This window comes from Anarrhichthys ocellatus, unplaced genomic scaffold (assembly GCF_004355925.1).
Source record: "Anarrhichthys ocellatus isolate YVR2014 unplaced genomic scaffold, GSC_Weel_1.0 scaffold86, whole genome shotgun sequence".
Classification (NCBI taxonomy): Eukaryota; Metazoa; Chordata; class Actinopteri; order Perciformes; family Anarhichadidae; genus Anarrhichthys; species Anarrhichthys ocellatus.
In genome coordinates, this window is record NW_022280116.1 from 2,114,513 (window position 1) to 2,136,062 (window position 21,550).

The following is a 21,550-nucleotide window of genomic DNA, read 5'->3' on the forward strand; positions in this document are numbered from 1 at the left end:
AAAAGAGCACAGTAACCCTTTAAGTACCTAAATATTTAGATTTTCTAATTAAATAAGTAGAAAGAATGAATAGCAATTAAACATATGAGTAATTGACAAGGTATATCCTTGCAAAGCAGAAGCCACCTATGGCTCCAAATGACACTATGACGGATGTACAAGTCACATCTATATCATATCATTACTATTTCACTAATTCACTAATATCTGGTTTAAGATCTGGCCTTGGACCAAAAAATAAAAGAGCATTATGTCTTGGGCTCACCCCTGTGAGCTCTGGATGGGGCTGCTGCTGGACAAAGGTGGGTTCAGCGTGTGGGAAGTGGGACTCGGAATTCTCTGCTGGGCTGTCGTCTCTCCCAGTGGGCTGAGGCTCCGAGGTGACGTCGACTGCTCTCCGCCTGCCGCTGCCGACCTTGCCACAGACTCAACATAGCTTCTTGGTGCTGCATGAGAGAGGGAAAAAACATTTACTTTACTTCTGCTGTCTGTATTTGATGTTCCCTTTAGCTTTGTGGCATTGTAGTTGTGTGACGGTGATAGTATGCCAATGAAAAATGTCTCAAGAGAACTGTGAACGCAGAATGGCACAAGATTGAAATAATATGCTGTGACAGTGTATGCTGCCATGAGAGTGGTTGTGACTCTTTTCCAGACAAGAAATGAAAACGGAAATGGTTTTGCCACGCAAGATGTAGACGGACTACAAACTGAGCAATAGGGGAAACAATGGGGTGGAGGAGATTAAATTGATTTGATGATCTGCGGCATTGTAGCAGCACTCTTACCTTCCTCACCCTCACTGCTCTCATCTTCTGTGGAGCATCGTTGGAGATAATCCAGAGAAACAGAATAATGTAAAGGAACAGAGGTACAGCAAAGGAGGTGGGAAGAATATTGTTTGTCTGTGCCCTACTCATTTATTTTGGTGTGTGTGTGGTTATGCAACTCGTCAAATACTGACGCTTGGTCAGACCACATTTTTGTGTTTGTCAGCTGTTAATACAGTTAATAAGTTTGACTTTTTTTCTTCTTTTTTTACAAAAAAAGTTTGGCAGCATTAGAAAACAATAACTACTTGGATTTAATTAGTTTGTGATTGTAATAAAGTGAGTGTTACAACCAACCTGAGCCTGTTTGATTGAGGAGGATTTCTGCTGGGTTGTGGGGCTTCAAACCCAGCGCTGACAGTGGGGTCTTGGCAAGACCAGGAGGGGACCGACCTGAAGAGAATGGGACACTTATCACCACACAGCATCATACGTCACTAACATCTTGACAGCTGCTTCCTGTTTATTTTATCCCCTTTTCACTAAATAAGAAAATGATGCAAAAGTGTATAAAACATTTTTTTTTCTTAATTGTCAATTTCCATAAGGCCTGCAGTAGTTTTTTTTAACAACAGTCTCGCCCGCTTAAAGTTAACCTTTTAGTCTTGATAATCATATTCTAACACACAAGTAAACAGCTGTCAAGACAATACAGCATCAACACATCTTAGCATACAGGGGCAACATGTCCAGAGGGGTGTGCTCATGCTCTGATGGAGGGGAAAAACATGCATTTGACTAATAACAATGTGACACCACCTCACTCTACCAACAGCAGAATAAGGTTTGTGTCAAACACAAAGCAGAGCTGGGTCAAACTGAATAAAGAGTGTTTGGTTCCCCAGGAATCATTCTGGTCATTTTACAGGAGAACGGCATTAGTAATCCTCAGTTGCCACATTTTTTTTTTACATTTGTAGACTTTGTTTTAGTTTTACATTAGCAATCGGTACTGTCCATTGTTCCGTCGGCCCATAATTCTGAAACCCCAGATTTTCTTTGCATCTTATTACTCGTTGCCTTTGTGGTTGGGTTGGTTAGGTTTAGGCGTAAGGAGTAGGATTAGTTATATGTAGGATAAGAATATCAGGGTAAGCCAACCAGAGGCGGTTCATACCTTAGTAGGAAAAAAGAATATTGCGACCGGGAGGGTCGCTCTGGATAACAATTTGGCATGTGCTTCTGTTTACTACTCACAGAGATTGTACTTTCGAAACAATGGGCCTTAGGAACGATGAGAGTTTGTTTTGGGATTAACGGGCTGTCGGACAAATGGACTTTTGGACAAATGGGCCATCGGAACAATGTCATGACACCATGCTAACATCCCTATATTCCTTTGAATCAAATGTTGCCACTTAGTCACTACTGTCCATGAAAGAATAGGCAATTTGATACAGTCTCTGCTACATTAACACTAGAGGGAAAGATCAGGAGTAGAGTGTGTAGCCTCTGTCATATTTAGACCTATACTACTAGAATCATCCCAACTGTAAATGTGTTTGATTCAAAAATCTGTCCTGCACCTCTAGTCTTCCTTTAACAATGCCAACCACTCCTGTATTCCCCTCCAGTGTAAACACAAATGATTATGTGGGGGGAGAAAAAAAAGAAAACTCTTGTGGTAACAAACACATAATGCTAGCACAATTACCAAAGGACAAGACATAAATGGCTGGGTAATTAAGACTGCTGGGGGAGGGCAGGCAGGGTGCTGTTTGTGGTGAAACAAGGCAGCAACAGGAACCCAAACACAGATTACAACAGCAACACAGAGAGCAGCAGCAGCTGAGAGAGTGGAAGCATGTCTTTGGGCTTTACGTGTTTGGATCTATGGATGAGTGTTTGTGTGTGTTGACAATGAGGCAAATTTTTGACTTTGTCAATGCATGAAAGTGGAGGTTATTCCCTGGTGTATTTGTACCACAAGTATCTCTTTTAGCAGCAATAGACTTGCAGGTACTTTACTGTTGAATATACAGTATGTCTGATGTGTGTCCTACAGTGTGTCCATTGTGTTGCCAGTGCTGCTCTCATGTGGCTCCCATGCCAAAGCAGTGCAGAACTGTGATAAGTGATGGGTAAAGCTCACTTGGGGAGAGGGAAGGGATGGGGGGTCCATTTGGCTGACATTGTGGGACAGTGGTACTCCGGTAGAAAGATGTGCATCCTCCACTTACCAAAGAATCCAAATCAATTATTTGTACTTGCCACCTAGATGCCCCACATTTAATCGTGGGTGGTGTGTGTGCGGGGCAGGCAAAGTCAAAACTTGGGAAAGTGATTTGAGGACTACTACTACAACACTATTCAAGACAACTGTGTAATTGAAATAAATGGGAAATAAATATAGTGTCACATGCACTAATCAAGTAGCTAACCATGCACCTTTAACAAATTTTGCAAATAACTGCAAAACAAATCCTTGTTAAATGACGTTTGTGCTCAGCTGAGAAAAATAATCTAGGTTTGAGGTCTATTACACTCACAAACAATGAAGGAAACCTTCTGTTTTTTCCCAAACGCATATCTAACGCAACAATTTGATCTCGATGTGTCCCAGTTCCCACGTTGATGGGAAGGGAGGGGTGTTGCGCCGCGTTAAAAATATGGAGCGACTTTTATGACTAGGTTTTATGGGTGTGCCCTGGGGGAGATAGGCAAGTGGACTGGATGAGATCATTGGTAGAGTTGGCCAAATACACGTAACCTAACACGTGACTCTTGTTTTAGTGTGGAGTACATGTGGGACTGCGTGAAGCAGTTGGGAGAGGGCAGTTTTGTCAGTTGCTTTGTCCATCTGTATCTTTTCTATTTTCCAGACTTTGAGAAAACATGTTTTTGTTGTAAGATCAACTTATTCTCTGTGAAACATTTATACTGAACAAAAGACGCTATTTAATCGGTTACACCAAACTGACTTGGCTTTTTTTGCCTCTCTTGCCCCTTTTTTTCCTCATTCTTCATCTCCCGAATGATGACTGCAGACATTCTTGCAAGAAAAGATTAATTCAGTCTTCACGAGATGCGGCCACTCAGGCATTTTGATGAGCCAGAGCACTGCAGCGTCCCACTCGTACATTGGAAATGCAGCCCATTTACAATCTGTATGAATATGGTAATAGTGGGGATTTTTTTCCATACTGCTTGGAATATGTGGTACCAAATGAAGCACATAAAGAGAGAATGCAAGTGGAGATTAAGTACCTTGATCAACTGCCAAGAGTCTCAAATCATGAGGGAACCTTTTATACCTCAAGACTTTTCCTACAACAGTTTTCAGTATCACAAGTTATACTCAAATCTCTGTTCTTACACTTATAAAAAGAGAGACATCCATAAATTGATGAATGCTAAGTAACATCATTACTAAAATATGCCATTTAAAAGTGAATGTAAGTACATAAATCTAAAGAATAATCTCAGAATAAGAGTAATACCATTGTCAAATACAACCTTCAGTTAGGATTTCATTTAAATCATGTTTTCATCTACTGTAACTAAGCCTGAGCTCTACAGTGCCCACTGTCAGCCGGATGGGGGGACTTACACAGGTTGAAGTAAGGGGTTTGCGGCGAGATGGGGAAGGCAGGGGTTTGGGGAAACACCTCACCACCAACTATGGGTGTAGGACTGATGGGGCCACCCTCCATCTCCTCGAAGGCCTCGCGGTAGCTGTGCATGTGTCTCTGAGGAGCGGAACATGTCAACACGTAAAGAAAAAAGGCGGGAAAACAACGTATGTCCCACCATGTATGTTCAAAATGTACACTCTCTACCTCCTTAGGTCGTCCGCCAGGGTTCATCGCTATGGCGTTGGCAAACTCAGGAGAAACACAGCGGACGGGGGACCGAAGTGGGACATCTGCGGAGGGGTCGTCGTCAGGATGGTACTGGCCGTCGCTGGTGATGTAATGGCGGGGAAGGGTTGCAGGCACGTCGTCCAAGGACACTGTATGCGCCTGGACACCTGGCAGGACACGCAAGTTGAGTTTTAAAAATTTAGCAAGGGCTGGTCACTACTGCTCTATCACACTTCTTTCCTCCAGCAATGCCATCATCGTCATTAGAGGTTTTCAGCCATTGTGAATGCTCAACGCACAGGCCATCGTGTGCATTTTGGTTGTGGTTCTCAAAACTGTTGAATTCAACATGCACACACACACAAGGTTAATGAAGGGTTAGCTGCTGATCAAACTGAAGCCCATTGGATTTATTTCATTCATTAATATACCCACTGAATGATATCTCCAACAAAACAAGTGTTTCAAATTTAGGGAAAACCTTGACCTTAAAAATATGTTACATAAAAAAGATGGCCATCCCTTCTAGCATCAGCTGAAACTATAATAAGTGAAGTATTTTTTGGAAAGACCAAGAATGAAAACGTTCTCTCATACAAATAATCAAGACTTTCTGATACACTGGTGCAATCTGCATGTTTCTTATCTAATGCGTCAATGCGGCCAGATTTGGCTGAACCTCAAAGCAGCCAGTAAACTCATTTCAGTTAATCTGCTCTGAACTAAGAGAGAGAAAGAAAGCTACCAGCATAAAACAAACGGGACTTAAGTTAACAGTTTTATGCTGATATGCAATGCCATTGACTGGCGGGTGGAGGTAGCAAAGCATGAAGTGCTTGCCAAAGCTGCACGGCCAATGTGAAAGAATATCACTGGCTGCCCTGTGCTTTGGAACAAGATGAAGGTTAATGGGAGAAAAAAAGGGGAGAACAATGGGCTTAAGAAACAAGTGGGACAATTGGGTGAATAAATCCTGTGGTGTTGTGTGTGCTGAAGCAGCTTATCCTCTGTTTTTTTTCTAAGGGTTACTTTCTCCATGTTTCAAATTCACTGAAAGAGTTGAATGAATAATGTGTTGGATGGACCTTGAGTTAATTTATTGTTTCTTTCTTAGAGCTCCTCTTTCACACCTGCATGAGAACATGCCTTTGCCAAGATGGAATGATCTCATAGGGAGACTGAAAACAAACACAGGCTGACAGTGACCTTAACAATGTGACTGAGGGCTTTTATCAGTTTGATGCTGATAGACTCCCATAAATGTAGAAACAAAAGACAAACCCGACGAGCCTGTTATGCAAATGTGAAAATATTAATATTCAGCTTCATTTTGAAGTGAGGGTGCGAAGACCTGGCCAAATATCTGTGGGGAAAATTTATAGATAGCAGCTGTGGAAATTCGAACAGTTAAATAGTTAGGAATGAAGGTAGCTGCCATCGCCACCTCAGTATTAAATCTGAGGCTTTAAAAAATATTTTCTCTAAATTTTCTTACCTCTAAGTTACCTTCTGTTTATAAATCAATGTACTTATTTTATATATGTATTATTTTTAAATAAAAGAAAGAAATCAAAGATGAATAAGTGCCAATCATGCTATCTGTCAGGATGCTTGGTGTTGGCGAGGGGTTGGTTAAAAAAAATCTTGGAACCGACAGCTTTGCAAAGCATGTAGTTCAGTCAACACCCCCAAACAGAAACACACCCACCATCGCACCGAGCCCAGAAACTGAGAACCAGATGTACCCACGATGCACTGCTCAGCAGCAGAGTACTGTCAAACACTGCGTTGTTGCCCTAGCCACTGCTAATGGCTTCCAGCTGGGACGGCAGGAGATTCTCGAGGGCTGACTTTTCTCAGCTATTTAAAATCCAGTCATCATGTCTATAAGCATGGGGTTGTTTCCAAATACATCAACTTGATAGGTGATCCAGAGTCTCCATATGTGCACACCTGCAACTGGGCGAGGTCATTTCAGGTAAGAGTGAAGGGGTTGCATTCCTGGCAAGGTAAGTGCAGATCAATGAGAGAACTGTATTTTCTTTATAGTCTTTTGTTTAAAAAAAAGTCTACATTTGTGTAATAGTGCTTGTAGAACAGAAACGTCATAATGGCGTTCATTTCAACTCTACAATCCAAGATCTACTCTGTTACATTTAACTTTGATGTTGCGTTGCATCACTAAAAAGGGCCCTAAAACCGAACAATCCTGTCTGCATTGTGGTCGCTTTCTCCCAGTGGACACATAGGGCTTTAGCGATTTTTCCAACGAGGACTGTGGGGTCGCTCCTGGATTTGGTGTCCTTTGTCTGGCTTTGTAAATCTTCAAAATAGTGTGAGTAAAAAAAAAAAAGCAGCCTTGAATGAAGCCAGTGTATCCCAGCCTCGGTATTGTTCCCCGAGTTTGGCAAAATGGATCTTGTGACATGTACTCTCCTGGCAAGAGACAGAGCCTCCTTTGTGCCTCTCTTGTCTAGTTCTTGTGGAACTTTAACATTATCCAATTTGGATGGGTTTTTTTACTCCGTACTTGAGGTAATTCCCTGACCTTGAGGTAGAAAACTGTAACAAAGAAGAATAAAGGGTGAGTATGTATGCAGAGAGGATTCAGTGGTTAGTTTGATGATCCTATACAAACCCGACAATGACAGAGGAAAATGTGTTACGCGTGAAAGGGAGAAAGAGGAAGTGAAACAAAAAGAAAACTGAGTAGCAGCAGATTGGGCAGTCAATTATTAAACAAGAAATGAGAAAGGATTAAATGCAAATCAAAGCCCACCGCACTCGAAGGCAAAGCAGATACAGACTTGAACTTGGACTACTTGAAGGAACACTTGAAAAAAGGACCTCTCCTTCCTTTTTAAATGTTCCTTCAGACAAGATGGAAGAACCAACCCGAGAGGGAGTGAGAAGGGCGGTGGTCAGACTGAGAAGAGGTCATGCTGGGGATGACACTTTGGACACGAGCCGAGTATTCTGGGTAAACAGATGGATGATGACAGAAAGGAGAATGATGACAAAATTGGAAGGAAAAAGAAAATGACCGAGACCCGCCTATAAGAAGAACAAGAAGGTAACTGAAAGATATTTTCCATGTAAATATATATACAGTATATATATATATAGCAGTTGTGTGAAAAAGTGTTTGCCCCCTTCCTGATTTCTTATTTTTTTGCATGTTTGTCACACTTAAATGTTTCAGATCATCAAACAAATTTAAATATTAGACAAAGATAACACAAGTAAACACAAAATGCAGTTTTTAAATGAAGGCTTTTATTATTAAGGGGAAAAAAAATCCAAACCTACATGGCCCTGTGTGAAAAAGTGATTGCCCCCCCCTGTTAAAACATAAATTAACTGTGGTTTATCACATCTTTGGAAAGCTGAGTTCAATTTCTCTAGCCACACCCAGGCCTGATTACTGCCACACCTGTTCTCAATCAAGAAATCACTTAAATAGGACCTGCCTGACAAAGTGAGGTAGACCAAAAGATCCTCAAAAGCTAGACATCATGTTGCGATCCAAAGAAATTCAGGAACAAATGAGAAACAAAGTAATTGAGATCTATCAGTCTGGAAAAGGTTACAAAGCCATTTCTAAAGCTTTGGGACTCCAGCGAACCACAGTGAGAGCCATTATCCACAAATGGCGAAAACATGGAACAGTGGTGAACCTTCCCAGGAGTGGCCGGCCGACCAAAATTACCCCAAGAGCGCAGCGACGACTCATCCAAGAGGTCACAAAAGACCCCAGAACAACATCCAAAGAACTGCAGGCCTCACTTGCCTCAATTAAGGTCAGTGTTCATGACTCCACCATAAGAAAGAGACTGGGCAAAAAGAGTTCCAAGACGAAAACCACTGCTGAGCAAAAAGAACATAAAGGCTCGTCTCAGTTTTGCCAGAAAACATCTTGATGATCCCCAAGACTTTTGGGAAAATACTCTGTGGACTGATGAGACAAAAGTTGAACTTTTTAGAAGGTGTATGTCCCATTACATCTGGCGTAACAGTAACACGGCATTTCAGAAAAGGAACATCATACCAACAGTAAAATATGGTGGTGGTAGTGTGATGGTCTGGGGCTGTTTTGCTGCTTCAGGACCTGGAAGACTTGCTGTGGTAAATGGAACCATGAATTCTGCTGTCTACCAAAAAATCCTGAAGGAGAATGTCCGGCCATCTGTTCGTGACCTCAAGCTGAAGCGCACTTGGGTTCTGCAGCAGGACAATGATCCAAAACACACCAGCAAGTCCACCTCTGAATGGCTTAAGAAAAACAAAATGAAGACTTTGGAGTGGCCTAGTCAAATTCCCGACCTGAATCCAATTGAGATGCTGTGGCATGACCTTAAAAAGGCGGTTTATGCTCGAAAACCCTCCAATGTGGCTGAATTACAACAATTCTGCAAAGATGAGTGGGCCAAAATTCCTCTACAGCGCTGTAAAAGACTCATTGCCAGTTATCGCAAACGCTTGATTGCAGTTGTTGCTGCTAAGGGTGGCCCAACCAGTTATTAGGTTTAGGGGGCAATCACTTTTTCACACAGGGCCATGTAGGTTTGGATTTGTTTTCCCCCTTAATAATAAAAACCTTCATTTAAAAACTGCATTTTGTGTTTACTTGTGTTATCTTTGTCTAATATTTAAATTTGTTTGATGATCTGAAACATTTAAGTGTGACAAACATGCAAAAAAAATAAGAAATCAGGAAGGGGGCAAACACTTTTTCACACAACTGTAGCTGATTCCTGTTATCAGTTTGGAAATGAACCTACGACATTAAAAAGTGAAACAGTTTTGTCTTTACGGTCTCTAAACAAATCATGAAGAAATTTGGATTTCTGTGAAACAGGAAGTAGACAGCAATCAGACTGGGGTCTCATTTATCTTCCACAAACAATAACTACATTTCTAAATCATAACGGTCTTAAACTGCTATTTAGTATTGCGTAATGTGGACCATTGCTCTTCATTTAAATGTCAGTAAAGTGACCTGAGCCGTACTGTTGATTCTAGAAAACCTCTTTCTGGCAATAGTAATCTCAGGGCTCAGCTATCACACTGCTATATGTTGACTTGCTTGCTGCTCTGCAGGATGTCTGGTGTGCTTATCTAGAGACAGTCAACCTGCTAGACTGGAGAGAACACTTCCTGTTTGAGCCCGAGTGATGGGGACTGATGAGGTGACATTCAGGAAATGAGATAAGGACAGAGCGGTGTTTTCTGCACAAGGCAGGGATGGTGGCATCAACATTGCTCTTCCGTACATGTTCTGTCTTGCCATCAAAACGAAGCTTACACACATACTGCTACATTGAATAATGCATAGTATCTACTTGTCCAGTGCCCGTTTGGCCGATTGCTTGGCCTGTGGTATTGCTGCTTGCAGCTTTCTCGAGAACCGCTCATCCAAACAACTTCACACTTCGATACAACTTTGATTGTATGAACAGTTGTCGAGAAACTCTAAGGACAGGCATACGTACAGACAGAGACTCCTTCTATTTTAATTAGACAGTTTGATGTATTTGTAATAGGAATTTGGAATATAGCAATGATCATCAAACAACAGGGTGATATTTTTGTCTCCACTGGGAAATGGATTGGTTGTGGAAATAATGAACCAAACGTAGTGTTTGGGTGCTTCTTGAGAGAAGTAATAGTGGAAGGCTACAACCAAGAGTCATGTTGTAGAGTGAGCCCAACAGACAACAGGTGGGCTGTAAAATGAAAAGGACAGCCCACCATCAGAGTACAACTCTTTAAAACAGAAGAGCCACACAGGACCTAGGACATGATTGTATGGAAAATGAGAATTACACAGCTTCATGACATAACTATGACATGACATACTGTATTTATCTGTGTCATCATGCTATGTAAAACTAAACTAAAGCTATATTTGGGTTGTCAGGTAGTCACATCTTTGACCTCAGCATATATAGTGTTCCTAATGCAAACTTTACGAATTAAATAGTTTTTGCAGCAGGTTGCACCTAGTATTGTGTGAGGCAAACAGTTTATCAATCCTTTAAAAATCTATAAAATCAATTTTATACATATGAAGAAGCAATCTGCTGTTGGATAACAGGTAATTCTCTCTGGGTGCTGAGGTCATAAATGGAGCTATGGTATTCAGATGACATAACTTAATGTTAGATCTTACCAGCCACTCTTTGTGCAACCAGACCTTCAACGTTCAAGACTTCATCTTGCTCACTTTCTCTTGGCTGGGGTGATGCTGAGGCAGTGCTAGGGCTTCTCTGGTGTTCAGAGACCTCTCCAGACTGGGAAAATGTGCTTGGTGGGTAGCTGTTGATGGGCTTGAGTTGGAAGTGACCAACTATAGCAGGGGAGGCATGTTGGGAAGGACTGATTCCAGCTCTCTCAGATGTGTAACACGGAGATCCCTGCACCGATACAGGCTCTGGTGTACTCGGCTTCCCAGGTGAGACCTGAGGCTGTGACGAGTGGCTGGCTAGGCTGGGGCCAGAAAAGTGGGTGTGAATGGTGGCATCGGCCTGGGAGAAGGACGGCTGGGTGGTCACTACAAAATTGTTTTCCCGCAGTGGAGCACTTTGGGACTTTGACACCAGCGGACGGCCTGGTTCTAGGTCCAACATGAGGAGATTAAGAGTTTCAATAGATTTCTCAATTTCTTGCTGGGAGGCGCTGTGGCGATGAGGGAATTGTGGGAGGCTGTGGTGGCTGGGCATCACTGCTACAGACGGAGGTGGACTAAAAGTGAGGCCCTCAGTTACTGGCTCCTCTGGTACACCAAACTGCTGCCAAACATTGAGACCACGCTGGACGGCATCCCTGCTACTGGTGGTGCGGGCGGGAGCTTGTGGCAAAGAGTTTGGCTCTGCAGCAAACGACTGAGAGTTGTACAAATTGCCATTCTGTGTAGCCATGTAATTACCGGAAAATGGGTCCGAATGACTTTGGGTCAAAGCGACAGGTTTGTTGGATATGGCAACTTGCGTCCGGACAATTTCCAGAGGCTTTTCTGGGACACTGCGCTCCAGATACGGTACATGGTCCTGGCCATTGACAAGTGACTCAGGCTGGTAGTAAAGATCAGCTGGTGTAGCCCGACCATCTGTGGAGGAGAATGTCCCTAGACTGTCCACACTGTTGCCCTCCTTACGGATAGGCAGCTCATCATCTAAAATGTCTGTCTCACGGTCAATGCTACTGTTCCCATTGACATGGACCTGGACAGGAACCAGGTGAAGCATGCCTCCAACAGCAGAGGTCGGAGTGGACAAGTAGCCCTGTCGATGCATTGGCCCCTCCAAGCCACTCAGCAGCTGCTCCAGCTCCTGTTTCTCTTGGGGACTGATTGGTTGTTGTGCAGGAGGGGCGTGGTGATGGACTGAGGGTAGCTCCTCACCAACAGGAACGTGTGTCTGGCTCACTGTGGATGCCTGAGGAGCTGCTGTCGCTTCATCAGTTCGGTCAGTTTTGATGGAGGCAGTAGAGTTTCCTGAGTCGCTGCTCACTGACAAGGCATGGTCAACCGCAGGTAGGGCATGTTCAGCAGCAGTGGGCAGGAGGCCATTCGCTGTGACCGATCCTTCAACAGACTCCTTTTTACGAACTTTGGCGTAGAGGCTGCCATCCAGGGGTCCTTCGGTATGGATGACTTCTAAAACAAACAAGAATGACAGAGGCTCATTAGAATAACATTAGGCCGACGACAACAGTTAGCAACCATTCAGCTTTCCACAACCTTTAAGTATTTTCAAAGCCATAGTACTTTGGCTATTACAGAAATAAATGTTTTATCCTCTAAGCACACAGGATTCAATAAAGGCGCAAGGGAGCAAAAGTAGCGCTATCATAGAGGGAAACTGGGGTATTGGGAAATTGTGTGGGCATGGCCTAAACAGCTGCAGTTAAACTAAACACTGGCTCACGTCCACCTATTCTACCAGCTTCAGGAAATGAGCAGGGTCTGTGGCATGCAGTGTGGAAAAAACGATGAAATTACAGGAGCCTGCCTCGCAGTTTCTCAAGCCAATTGGATTAATCTGCACCACCTGAGGGATACCAGCATAATAGAAGATGAATCAGCTGTTGATTTTATTTGCTTATGATCCCTATGACTGTAAACAGGATAAGCAGATGTAAAAAGCGGATGGATGGATGAACACAACAGACTTTAAATTGAATCGGATGGAATGCTGCAGTGTGGATTGTGTTCACTGAACACAAATGCACATACACACGTACTGTACATGCATACGCTCATGCACATACACATTCACACACAGCCACACCCAAGTCCAGTGAAGAGGAAGTTGGGTGCCCCGATCAAGAGAATTTAGTCATCACTGGAAAATCAGCCTCACTGAGTAAGGAAGGCTTTTCCTGGACTCCGTCACCGAAAGCAAAACAAAAAGCTCAAAATACTGAGAATCTCACTGAAATGGTTGAGAGACACACACATACTTTTCTCCTTCCTCCCGCATTCCCTCATACAGCCAACACAGTGCATCAAGGCAGACAGATTTATGTGTGATGTCGGAAAAAGTCTCAACTACGTCTCCTCCAGACCATTTCAGGGCTCAACAATAAGGATTGCGCTTTTTTTCCGGGAGCAGTAAAATGACACTTTTGCCGAGGAAATCTTGCAACTCACTTGCACGATTGGGCAAGCGGTAAAAAACCATTAAACGCATATTTTTTTTCCCAGAGCTGATGATGGAAGTAGCTAAGAAGTGAAGCCATTTTGCTTCCTTCCCATCTGAGAGTTGCACATGCGCAGCACTGCTCAGACAAGACAAAGTTTATAAGCTATACCACCAGCAATCAGTTCAATCATTCTGGAAACAGGAGTTTAGTTGGGTGGATACGAGGCTGTGGGTCAATCTCATATATTTAAATAAAGATTAAACCCTACAATTAATTTTGGTCTTTTGATAATTGCCAATAAATAAAACATTTTGCATAAGGGCAAGAAAAAATGTACTTGAATTTCTGACCCACTTGCCCGTCCGGGCAAGGGAAAAACTGCATACACGTTAAACCCTGGATTTAGTAACAGTTTGTGTGGTAACGCATTCAATAACATAACAATACCTTGTCAGGTAATTCCTCTTCTACTGTCCATTAAAGTTCCCAAGTAACCTCATAACTCATGGTGAGACATGTCCTGGTTCTACAGCTTGGGAAAGGAGCTGCACAAAGAAGCTGTCTGTGTCTCTGTAACTTATAGATATCTCCATCTCAGCTTTAGTGAATACTGGGCTCTGTAATGGAGCTTGGTGGGCGTACACACAAGCCGGGCACTGCAAGGTCTCTTTGGCTGGCTCGGGGCAACTTGCCAAGGGAATGGCGCACTGTGGCGGCTGCACTGTCAGGCTGCTGGTGGAAACAAATCTGGGAGCTCTCGATCACAGACAAGCACAGTGTATGTTTTTTACTGTTAATCCGTTTACTTTGATTTGTACTTTGAGCGGGCCACATGCGGGAAAAAGAGGCTAAGATAGCTTCTAGCATGTCTAGTCTGATAATGGCCTGTTGCAGTATCGCATGCCATTTGGACAGGGTATCTTCAGTGTCAGTACCGTTGTCATGAATACCGTACTCAATACAGACCGTAGCCCAAAAAATGCATTGCAAATGCAAACTTTCAGATTTCTGGTAGCTTCTAATGTGAATTCTCCACTAAAGCCAATGCTGTCTCCCCTGAAAAGTTAGCTGCTAAGACATTAGGCTCCAAATCAAGTCATCATTACACGTTTATATAGCTCATGAAACTGCAAGTATCAAGTTTGGTGCACTGGATGCATTTCCGTCCACATGAGTGCAGACACACTTAAAGCGTCAGTCATGTAGACAAACATAGACATAAGTCGCGAAAGAAGAGCTCCCCTCACTTTCTACATTTTAGTACCTTTATAATCACCTGCCCCGTAGCCAAATGTGACTGGTGCAATCGGGATGATAAGTCACATGGCTCAACTGATGTCACACACCCTGAATGTCTGAATTACAACGCTTCAAAGGAGTCAAAGTCTTGTCGAAAGAAACAACAGAAACACCTGCCCTACCTGTGCGAGCAGTGGAAGTCGGCACAATCCCAATCTAAGATGATAAAATCCCTGCAGAGTAGCCCCCAGGGTGGGACATGGGCAAATACAGCAGGAGTTTGGTGAGTTAGTTTTGGCTACTGTTCGTCCTCCTCCTCCCTCTACTCAATAGCTGTGTGGCCGGACCAGGAGAGCTACGGCAGTTGCTGGCTGCTCAGTAGCTCTAGTCTAAAGGCTGCCCCTGCTGTGTGTGCGTATGTGGGAGGTCTATCACAACAGCCTGTTTGACGGTGTATGTGGGAGGGGGGGGCTCTAGAGTTTGAAAGAATGACATCAGTCCCTGTAGGTTAGGCTCTCTTCCTTGAGGTATACAGTTTGTTAATAGTCCCCATTGGTCAAATAACAGATTTTTCATCTATACAAATATATCCAATATATAAGACTTGTTTAAGCTATAGCTGAAAAAAAAAAAAAACGTGTTGAAAAACATAATATGCCGTCAGCGGCATGCGTAAAAATGAGCCCTTTCCATGCACACATATACAGAGATGCCCCTCCTTTAGCCCACTGGTGTCGAAAACACTCATGTAATGGAAAGAGTTACCTCGTCCAACAACAGTCATTTAATGAGCTCTCTCCAAGTTAGGAAGCAGGGAGAAAACTCCACCCTGCTTCAGGCAGATGGAGAAAACAGAAAGGCCTAGTGGGTAAAAAATAGAAAGATGAATAGATGAATTTGAGTGGCTGCTGATCCGGTATGGAATATAAGAAGGGCTCACTGTTTTATTGGTTAATATTAAAAATGACGCAGTCAGATGTAGAGGATTTAACGCAGTTGTTCCCTTGGATGGTTTGAAAATGCAACCTACTGTAACAAACGCACACATACACACAAAACACAACCTTTTTTTCCCACAGTTTGAGAGCTCCTCAGCCTGCGGTCCAGTTCATATCACCAAGCCATCTGTACACATTAGCATGCAGGACAGTCACTTCACTGTCCAGAACAATTCCACTTTGGTCATTCTGGCTGATAACAATAAACATGTGACTTTGGCCTCCACAAAACTTTGTCTCTATTGACACCCTCATTTCAAGCAGATTGAATTCAATGGAAGTTCCATGATTCTGGATTACTGCGATACTGTTTTCCCTCATTTGACTCACAGATTGTCTCAACAACTCTCTTATTTTCTCGCTTTAAGCGCTCTCTTTCTACCTCCACATCCTTCCCCTGGCCTCTCACTCGATTCTTTTACTGGTGATGATGATGGCAATGACAGCGATGATGCCAGCTGTAGTCCTACGGTCCCACTCTTGCATGAAATGAAAGACCAATTCAGTTTCCCCTCTGTCTTCACTTTAGAAGCGACGTGACTGCTAAGCGATCCACAGAATCCCCATTTGTACAACAGGAAATCTAATATGTCACTTTTTATGCCAAGCAGACTATTTATGATGAGACTGCTTCTGTGCACGGTGCTATGTCTGCTGCTGTTTTCATTCGGCTGAAATGAACACTAGTAAGCCTCTACAAATAGCCTTTCCGTGTTCCTTCCGGTGATAAGAAAGGGTATATGTATGTGCGATATCTTACACTGATTGTGTCCATGTTGGTGTGTGTTTGTAAGTACACCCCAGGAGGGAAATACTTGCTCTGTGATCCCAAGCATATTAGTTAGAGGAGAATGTCTGCGATCCCGACCCCATCGCCCCGGCTAATTATACAACAGCAGGGGAGAGTGAACCATGTCTGACCAGTCTGGAATGACCAATTGGTTGCGTCGCTACATCCTCTGCAATAGAAACGCTTCGGGGCTTATCACAAAATGCTTTTAAAAAACAGCAGCAACTTAAATTAAATCAAGCACATCATGATCATAAAATGCAGGCGTTTCTACTGTTCTCAAACATATACGAGTCTAGACAGAAAAATATTGCACACGCACAACATCTAAACTGAACTCAACAAAATACAAAATGTCGAAAGTGGAAAGGTGGTGCCAGATATTTTGAGGTTCTGTGCGCCAGATGGTGCAACTGTGTGAACTCCTGATCTTTAAACCCTGACCTCCGACCCCTGTGGCAATAGATCCCCTTTACAGCGGAAATAGCATGTTTCCCCTTTAACTTACATGGACAAACATGCCATGTGCTACTCTGTACTTGTGTATGTGCGTGTGAGAGAGAGAGTACGTGTGTGGGCATTCCAAAACAGTTGAGGTCTGTTGGCCACAAGTGTGACATTAATAAAAAGCAATGATGAAACATTTTCTGGGAACGTCCCCTCAGGCCTCAAATGCTGCAAGCACTTATAGCCGGACGAGAATAAAGCTCTGAGAGTATTTACATTCAAGAAGCCCGAGAGAATTAAGCGCTTCAGTAGCTGGACATGATAAGTATACAAGTTTAGCCTGGTACCATATTTGGTCTAAGTTAATGGCTGAATTATTGATTTGGCAACAAAGCATTCCTGTGCTGTGTGAGAGCGCTCAAGGAAGATTAAAGTAATACTGTGGCCTTGTAAATGATCTACACAAGAGGCTATTAGATCACCTGAGCCGGATTAATTTGACTTGTGAAGATCAGAGAAGACTGATGAATTAAAAAAAGACCAGATTAAATAAAGCAACTGTCATACAAACTGATTAATCTGCAGTATTTAATTCAATTAAATCACAAATAATCTGCAATACAAAATAACTGTGAATTCATGCTAAATGCTAATGATGCCAATGCAAGAATTTGAATGGGAATTCTTAGAATATTAGTGGAGATTCACACCAGAATATACAGTACATTTAAATACAGTTTAGTTATTGCAAACATCAATAGCCCTGAAGTGCTTAGTCAAATGTAAGTACAGGATCCCATTCTAATGAACACTTGCCCTGCAGCTCATTAAATATACATCAAAGATTACTTTGAATCAATGTGTGTGAGTGCAAGCTCTCTAGGATCAGACAAACATTGGCCAAGGTAATGGAGGGTGGATTGGAACAGGGGGAGGATAGTGATTGATATTTACAGTATATGGATGTTGTGTTCACCTTCAAACTGGTCGACACTATGGAATGGCTATAGGTAGGCTCTTATTTGTATTCGACAAATATGCTTTCAAGATGAAACAAAGTGAATTTGTAAAAGAATATAGCACATATTACAGTGTATCGCGGCCTTTGTATTTAAATGCAAACATAAACTGTCGTACTCAATCAACCTATCTTAACTGCAACATTGGTGTTCCTCAGGGTTGAATACTGGGCCCTATTTAGTTTTGATTGTACTTAATGAGCTGCCTTTAGTCTGCCCAACAATCAAATGTATGCTGATGACACGGTTCTTTATGTATATGCTAAAAACTAACTAACAGCAGCCATGGCCCATGTATCAGATTTGTTGAGCAACTGATGTTTACACCTGAACATAAACAAAAATGTCTGTATGTTCTTTCAAGGAAGCCCCAAGAGACTCACCAACCTGATGTTTATTAAAGGAGAAAAGTCCAATTTTAAATATCTTGGAATCATTCTAGATTCTAATCTGTCATTTAAAAAACATGCTAAAAAGGTAGCCAGTACTACCAAATCCAACATGGCTGACTTTAGGCATACAAAACCATACAACAGAGGCAGCCAAATTCGTTATGCATGCTACGATCTCCTCCCACATAACATACTGCTTTACAAGCCGGCCACAAGCAAGCACGGCAACTCTGAAAGCCATTTACAAGTCCCTTTTACAAACAGACACTAAAAACACTTGACCGAAAGGTTCAAAAGCACAATCTACTTAGCTGTGATAGTTTTAAACTAAACTAAATTTTGGAGATGCTTGCTTCGTCTTTAAGGTTCTACAGGGGCTCTCACCTCCCACACTGAATTAGCTCATAATGCAAAAGGATAGTGGCGGCAGGGTAACAAGGGCAAATACCAGAGGGGACTGTGTTGTACACAGACTTAGCTGGGCAAACACTCTTCTCTGCCAGAGCCACCCACTACTGGAACAGTCTTTCTATTGAGTTAAGAGAAAGCACTAATTACCCAACCTTTAAACAAAAACTAAAGAGATGACTTAAAGCAAAACAAACCTGCAATCACGAGTAATTCATACTACCTCATCTCTGGCACGGCTGTTACATACTCTCATTGTTTTGCAAATTTACATTGAGGTGGAAACTGACATGCTGATTAATGTGCACTGTCCCTGGTAAATAAATAAAATAACTAAAGACTATATTTTGCATAAATACTACTGAAAACAATAACAAATGCATAGACATAACCAATACACACACACACACACACACACACAGACATCTCTAGGGCCAAATGAGGAGAGGTTCTGATGAGCTGGCTGTGTCTATCTCGCTCCAGAGGTGAGGAGAGGCTTTGATGGGCTAACTTTTTCTCGCTATGATGTGGAGACTCTACAGAGACAGAGCCACTTCATACTGCCTAAAGCCTTGATAGCTCACGCAGATCCTCCTCAAAGCAACTCTCGAAAGCTCTTGTGCTAATCAACATCGTGGTGAAGGCTTCAGACACAAACCAGTCTTGCTCCTGACCACCAGATACTTCCTGGTATTAGAGCTGTAACAAAATTATTCTTTATACTGCGAACTGTGAGGAGAGATAAAAACGTTGTCATTATCCCAAATGACTTCTTGTTCTTCACTTTCCAAAATGCCAACAGTCTCACAGATTGGCAGAAACAATACAAGAAAGAGGGTAAAAAAGAGATGTTTTTAATTACTTCAGCTCACGAGGAAGGTAAAGCAAGGACAACCCAAATATAAATGGACCTGGCCAGTATGTGTATAATGTAACACAGCTTTTTCAAGCAATACCTTTTGTGAAGTGAAGAAAGTTGACAAAGACATGGGAAGGTTGGTGCATGAATAGCACTCTGTTTAAAAAAAAAGATGATAAAGAGGGAGGAGAGGCCAGTGTTCCCAATGGAGCACAAATAAAAGCGTTTTGAGTTCATGCTGAACACTTAGTCCCTCTTTGCTCGTAAAGTTCATCTCCTGTGCCGTTCCACCTCTTGGCTCAGGAGGGGTCTATTCAGTACACCGAGTGACCCATGCAGAAGGATGCCCCACGCCAATAACACAACCGTAACTAGACAGTGGTGCCTGATAAAAGAAGTGCAACTCTTGGTCTTTGTCTCTCTACTTGTTCTCCTATTCTTGCTTTTACTTGATTCCTAGTGTCCTCTTTGCACAAACACTTAAAGAGGGACAAACAGAGTAAGGTGCCGAAGCAAAGGCATCTTACATCGAGCAAGCACAATAAGCAACCTGTGGGAAAGATGTTTGCACGGATTTTTGACTGTCAACTGCTGTCTACTTGAGGTGACTGCAAAACAGCAGTTAAGCTCAAAAAGTTAGGCCTGGAAAGTGAATCATGTGGAAATAACCAGTCTTATAAATGTCATAGTTGAATATCATTATCATCCACGAGCAATGTTTAACTGTTGAATGAGATAAAGTGACTTATGAGATACCTCCTTCTACGGTGCAAAGATCTTAATACGGGATGAAAGATCTTTTGAGAAGCACTTCTGGAAAGTGATGATGATGAATTATGGCTTTGCTGTGGTGCTTTAGCCAGATCAGCTGTGTAAAGATGGCTGGAGGAAAAAGAAAGAGGGAGAGAGAATGTCTGGCCAGCTGGACAAAAGCTGTATCCTTGAGAAAGTAACAGACAACTCATTTGTTCCCTCACATTATGGGCAGCAGATAACCCTCTCACCCAGGACTAGCCATGTCCTGCAAAGATCTTTACAATACTCACACTGTAAGTACAAAAATTTACACCATCTTGTTTCCCATGGGTGAAAATCAGCTTTGTGTATGTCAAAACCGTCTGAGAAGTATACAGAGCCAGTGGCTGTCGCCTAGCAGAAACCCCTGTCCCTGCCCCCGCAGCCAGGGTCCAAACGGGGACACTCCATACACAAGGCACTTGTTCTCTCTTTGTGTCCAATGCAGTCTTTCCTGGAAGGCCTTTACTTTTCTGTCTTGGCTGTTACGCAATCAAGAGTTGTGCAAGGTTTGGCGTCAAAGCAGCCTGATCCGCCCAAAAGCCTCGGACTAGACTGAGGGATTGATAGCATGGAGGCCTGTTGCCAACACAAAGGACCAGACGTTTCACCTCTGCATCTTCTTGGAGAAACGCTATACGGCCAATGACATTGTCTATGTTTTTCGACGGGATCACATTCTGAGTGTCAGATGTGAGACCAGCAGTTATCATGAGAGGTGGACAGCCGCTGTCCAGAGCCTGATGTTCACACTCAAATCAATTCACACACAGTTCATCTCATTTTCATTTAATCATGACACAACTCATCTGGAACAGTAACAACAAAAGACCCTGGCCTCCTTCTCGTTGGGATCAATCAAAAAGAATTTCCCTACCAGATCAATTTACGTGTCAGATGATTATCATCATCTGATCACCATCATACAAAGATAAGTCAAGTCTTGAGGGCTATGGAGACATTTGAATTGATGAACTTCAAATGAATATTTAGATAATTATTCTAAGCTGAGAGCAGCCGAAGAACTAGATGAAGTCAAACACTTAATGAACAGAAAATATTCAGTATTGGCAACAGTATTTAGTCAACAGTGCATTCATTTAGAATTTGGTAATGGCTATATTTCACTGCGGTCTGTGGTAATTTACTGCTCACCTGGCTCTTGAACTACTCTTGGGCAAACGGACCATTTGAATCGCAGTCATCCGTTGGGTCAAAACATCCTTAGCGATGATATCATTCCGTTGCATCAACTTTTAACTCCACCGAGATTGTGTAACCGCCCCCCCCCCCCCCCCCCCCCCCCCCCCCCCCCCCCCCCCCC

The 21,550-nt window shown here is 42.7% G+C and overlaps 1 protein-coding gene across 12 annotated transcripts in view; it reads right to left on the reverse strand.

Moving 5' to 3' along the window:
• tns1b (tensin 1b) overlaps nt 1-21,550 on the reverse strand; it is a 162,390-nt gene that overhangs the window by 10,403 nt on the left and 130,437 nt on the right. For 8 of the 12 annotated variants that reach the window (XM_031875000.1, XM_031874999.1, XM_031875005.1 and 5 more), the window contains 7 exons: nt 10,806-12,290; nt 7,529-7,609; nt 4,610-4,800; nt 4,381-4,519; nt 1,128-1,223; nt 789-815; nt 266-446 (listed from right to left, as the gene is read on the reverse strand). In XM_031875000.1, coding sequence (XP_031730860.1) covers nt 266-446; nt 789-815; nt 1,128-1,223; nt 4,381-4,519; nt 4,610-4,800; nt 7,529-7,609; nt 10,806-12,290 — 2,200 coding nt within the window. The remainder of the gene's footprint in view (nt 1-265; nt 447-788; nt 816-1,127; nt 1,224-4,380; nt 4,520-4,609; nt 4,801-7,528; nt 7,610-10,805; nt 12,291-21,550) is intronic. The other 4 variants (XM_031875003.1, XM_031875011.1, XM_031875006.1 and 1 more) reach the window with 3 other exon arrangements.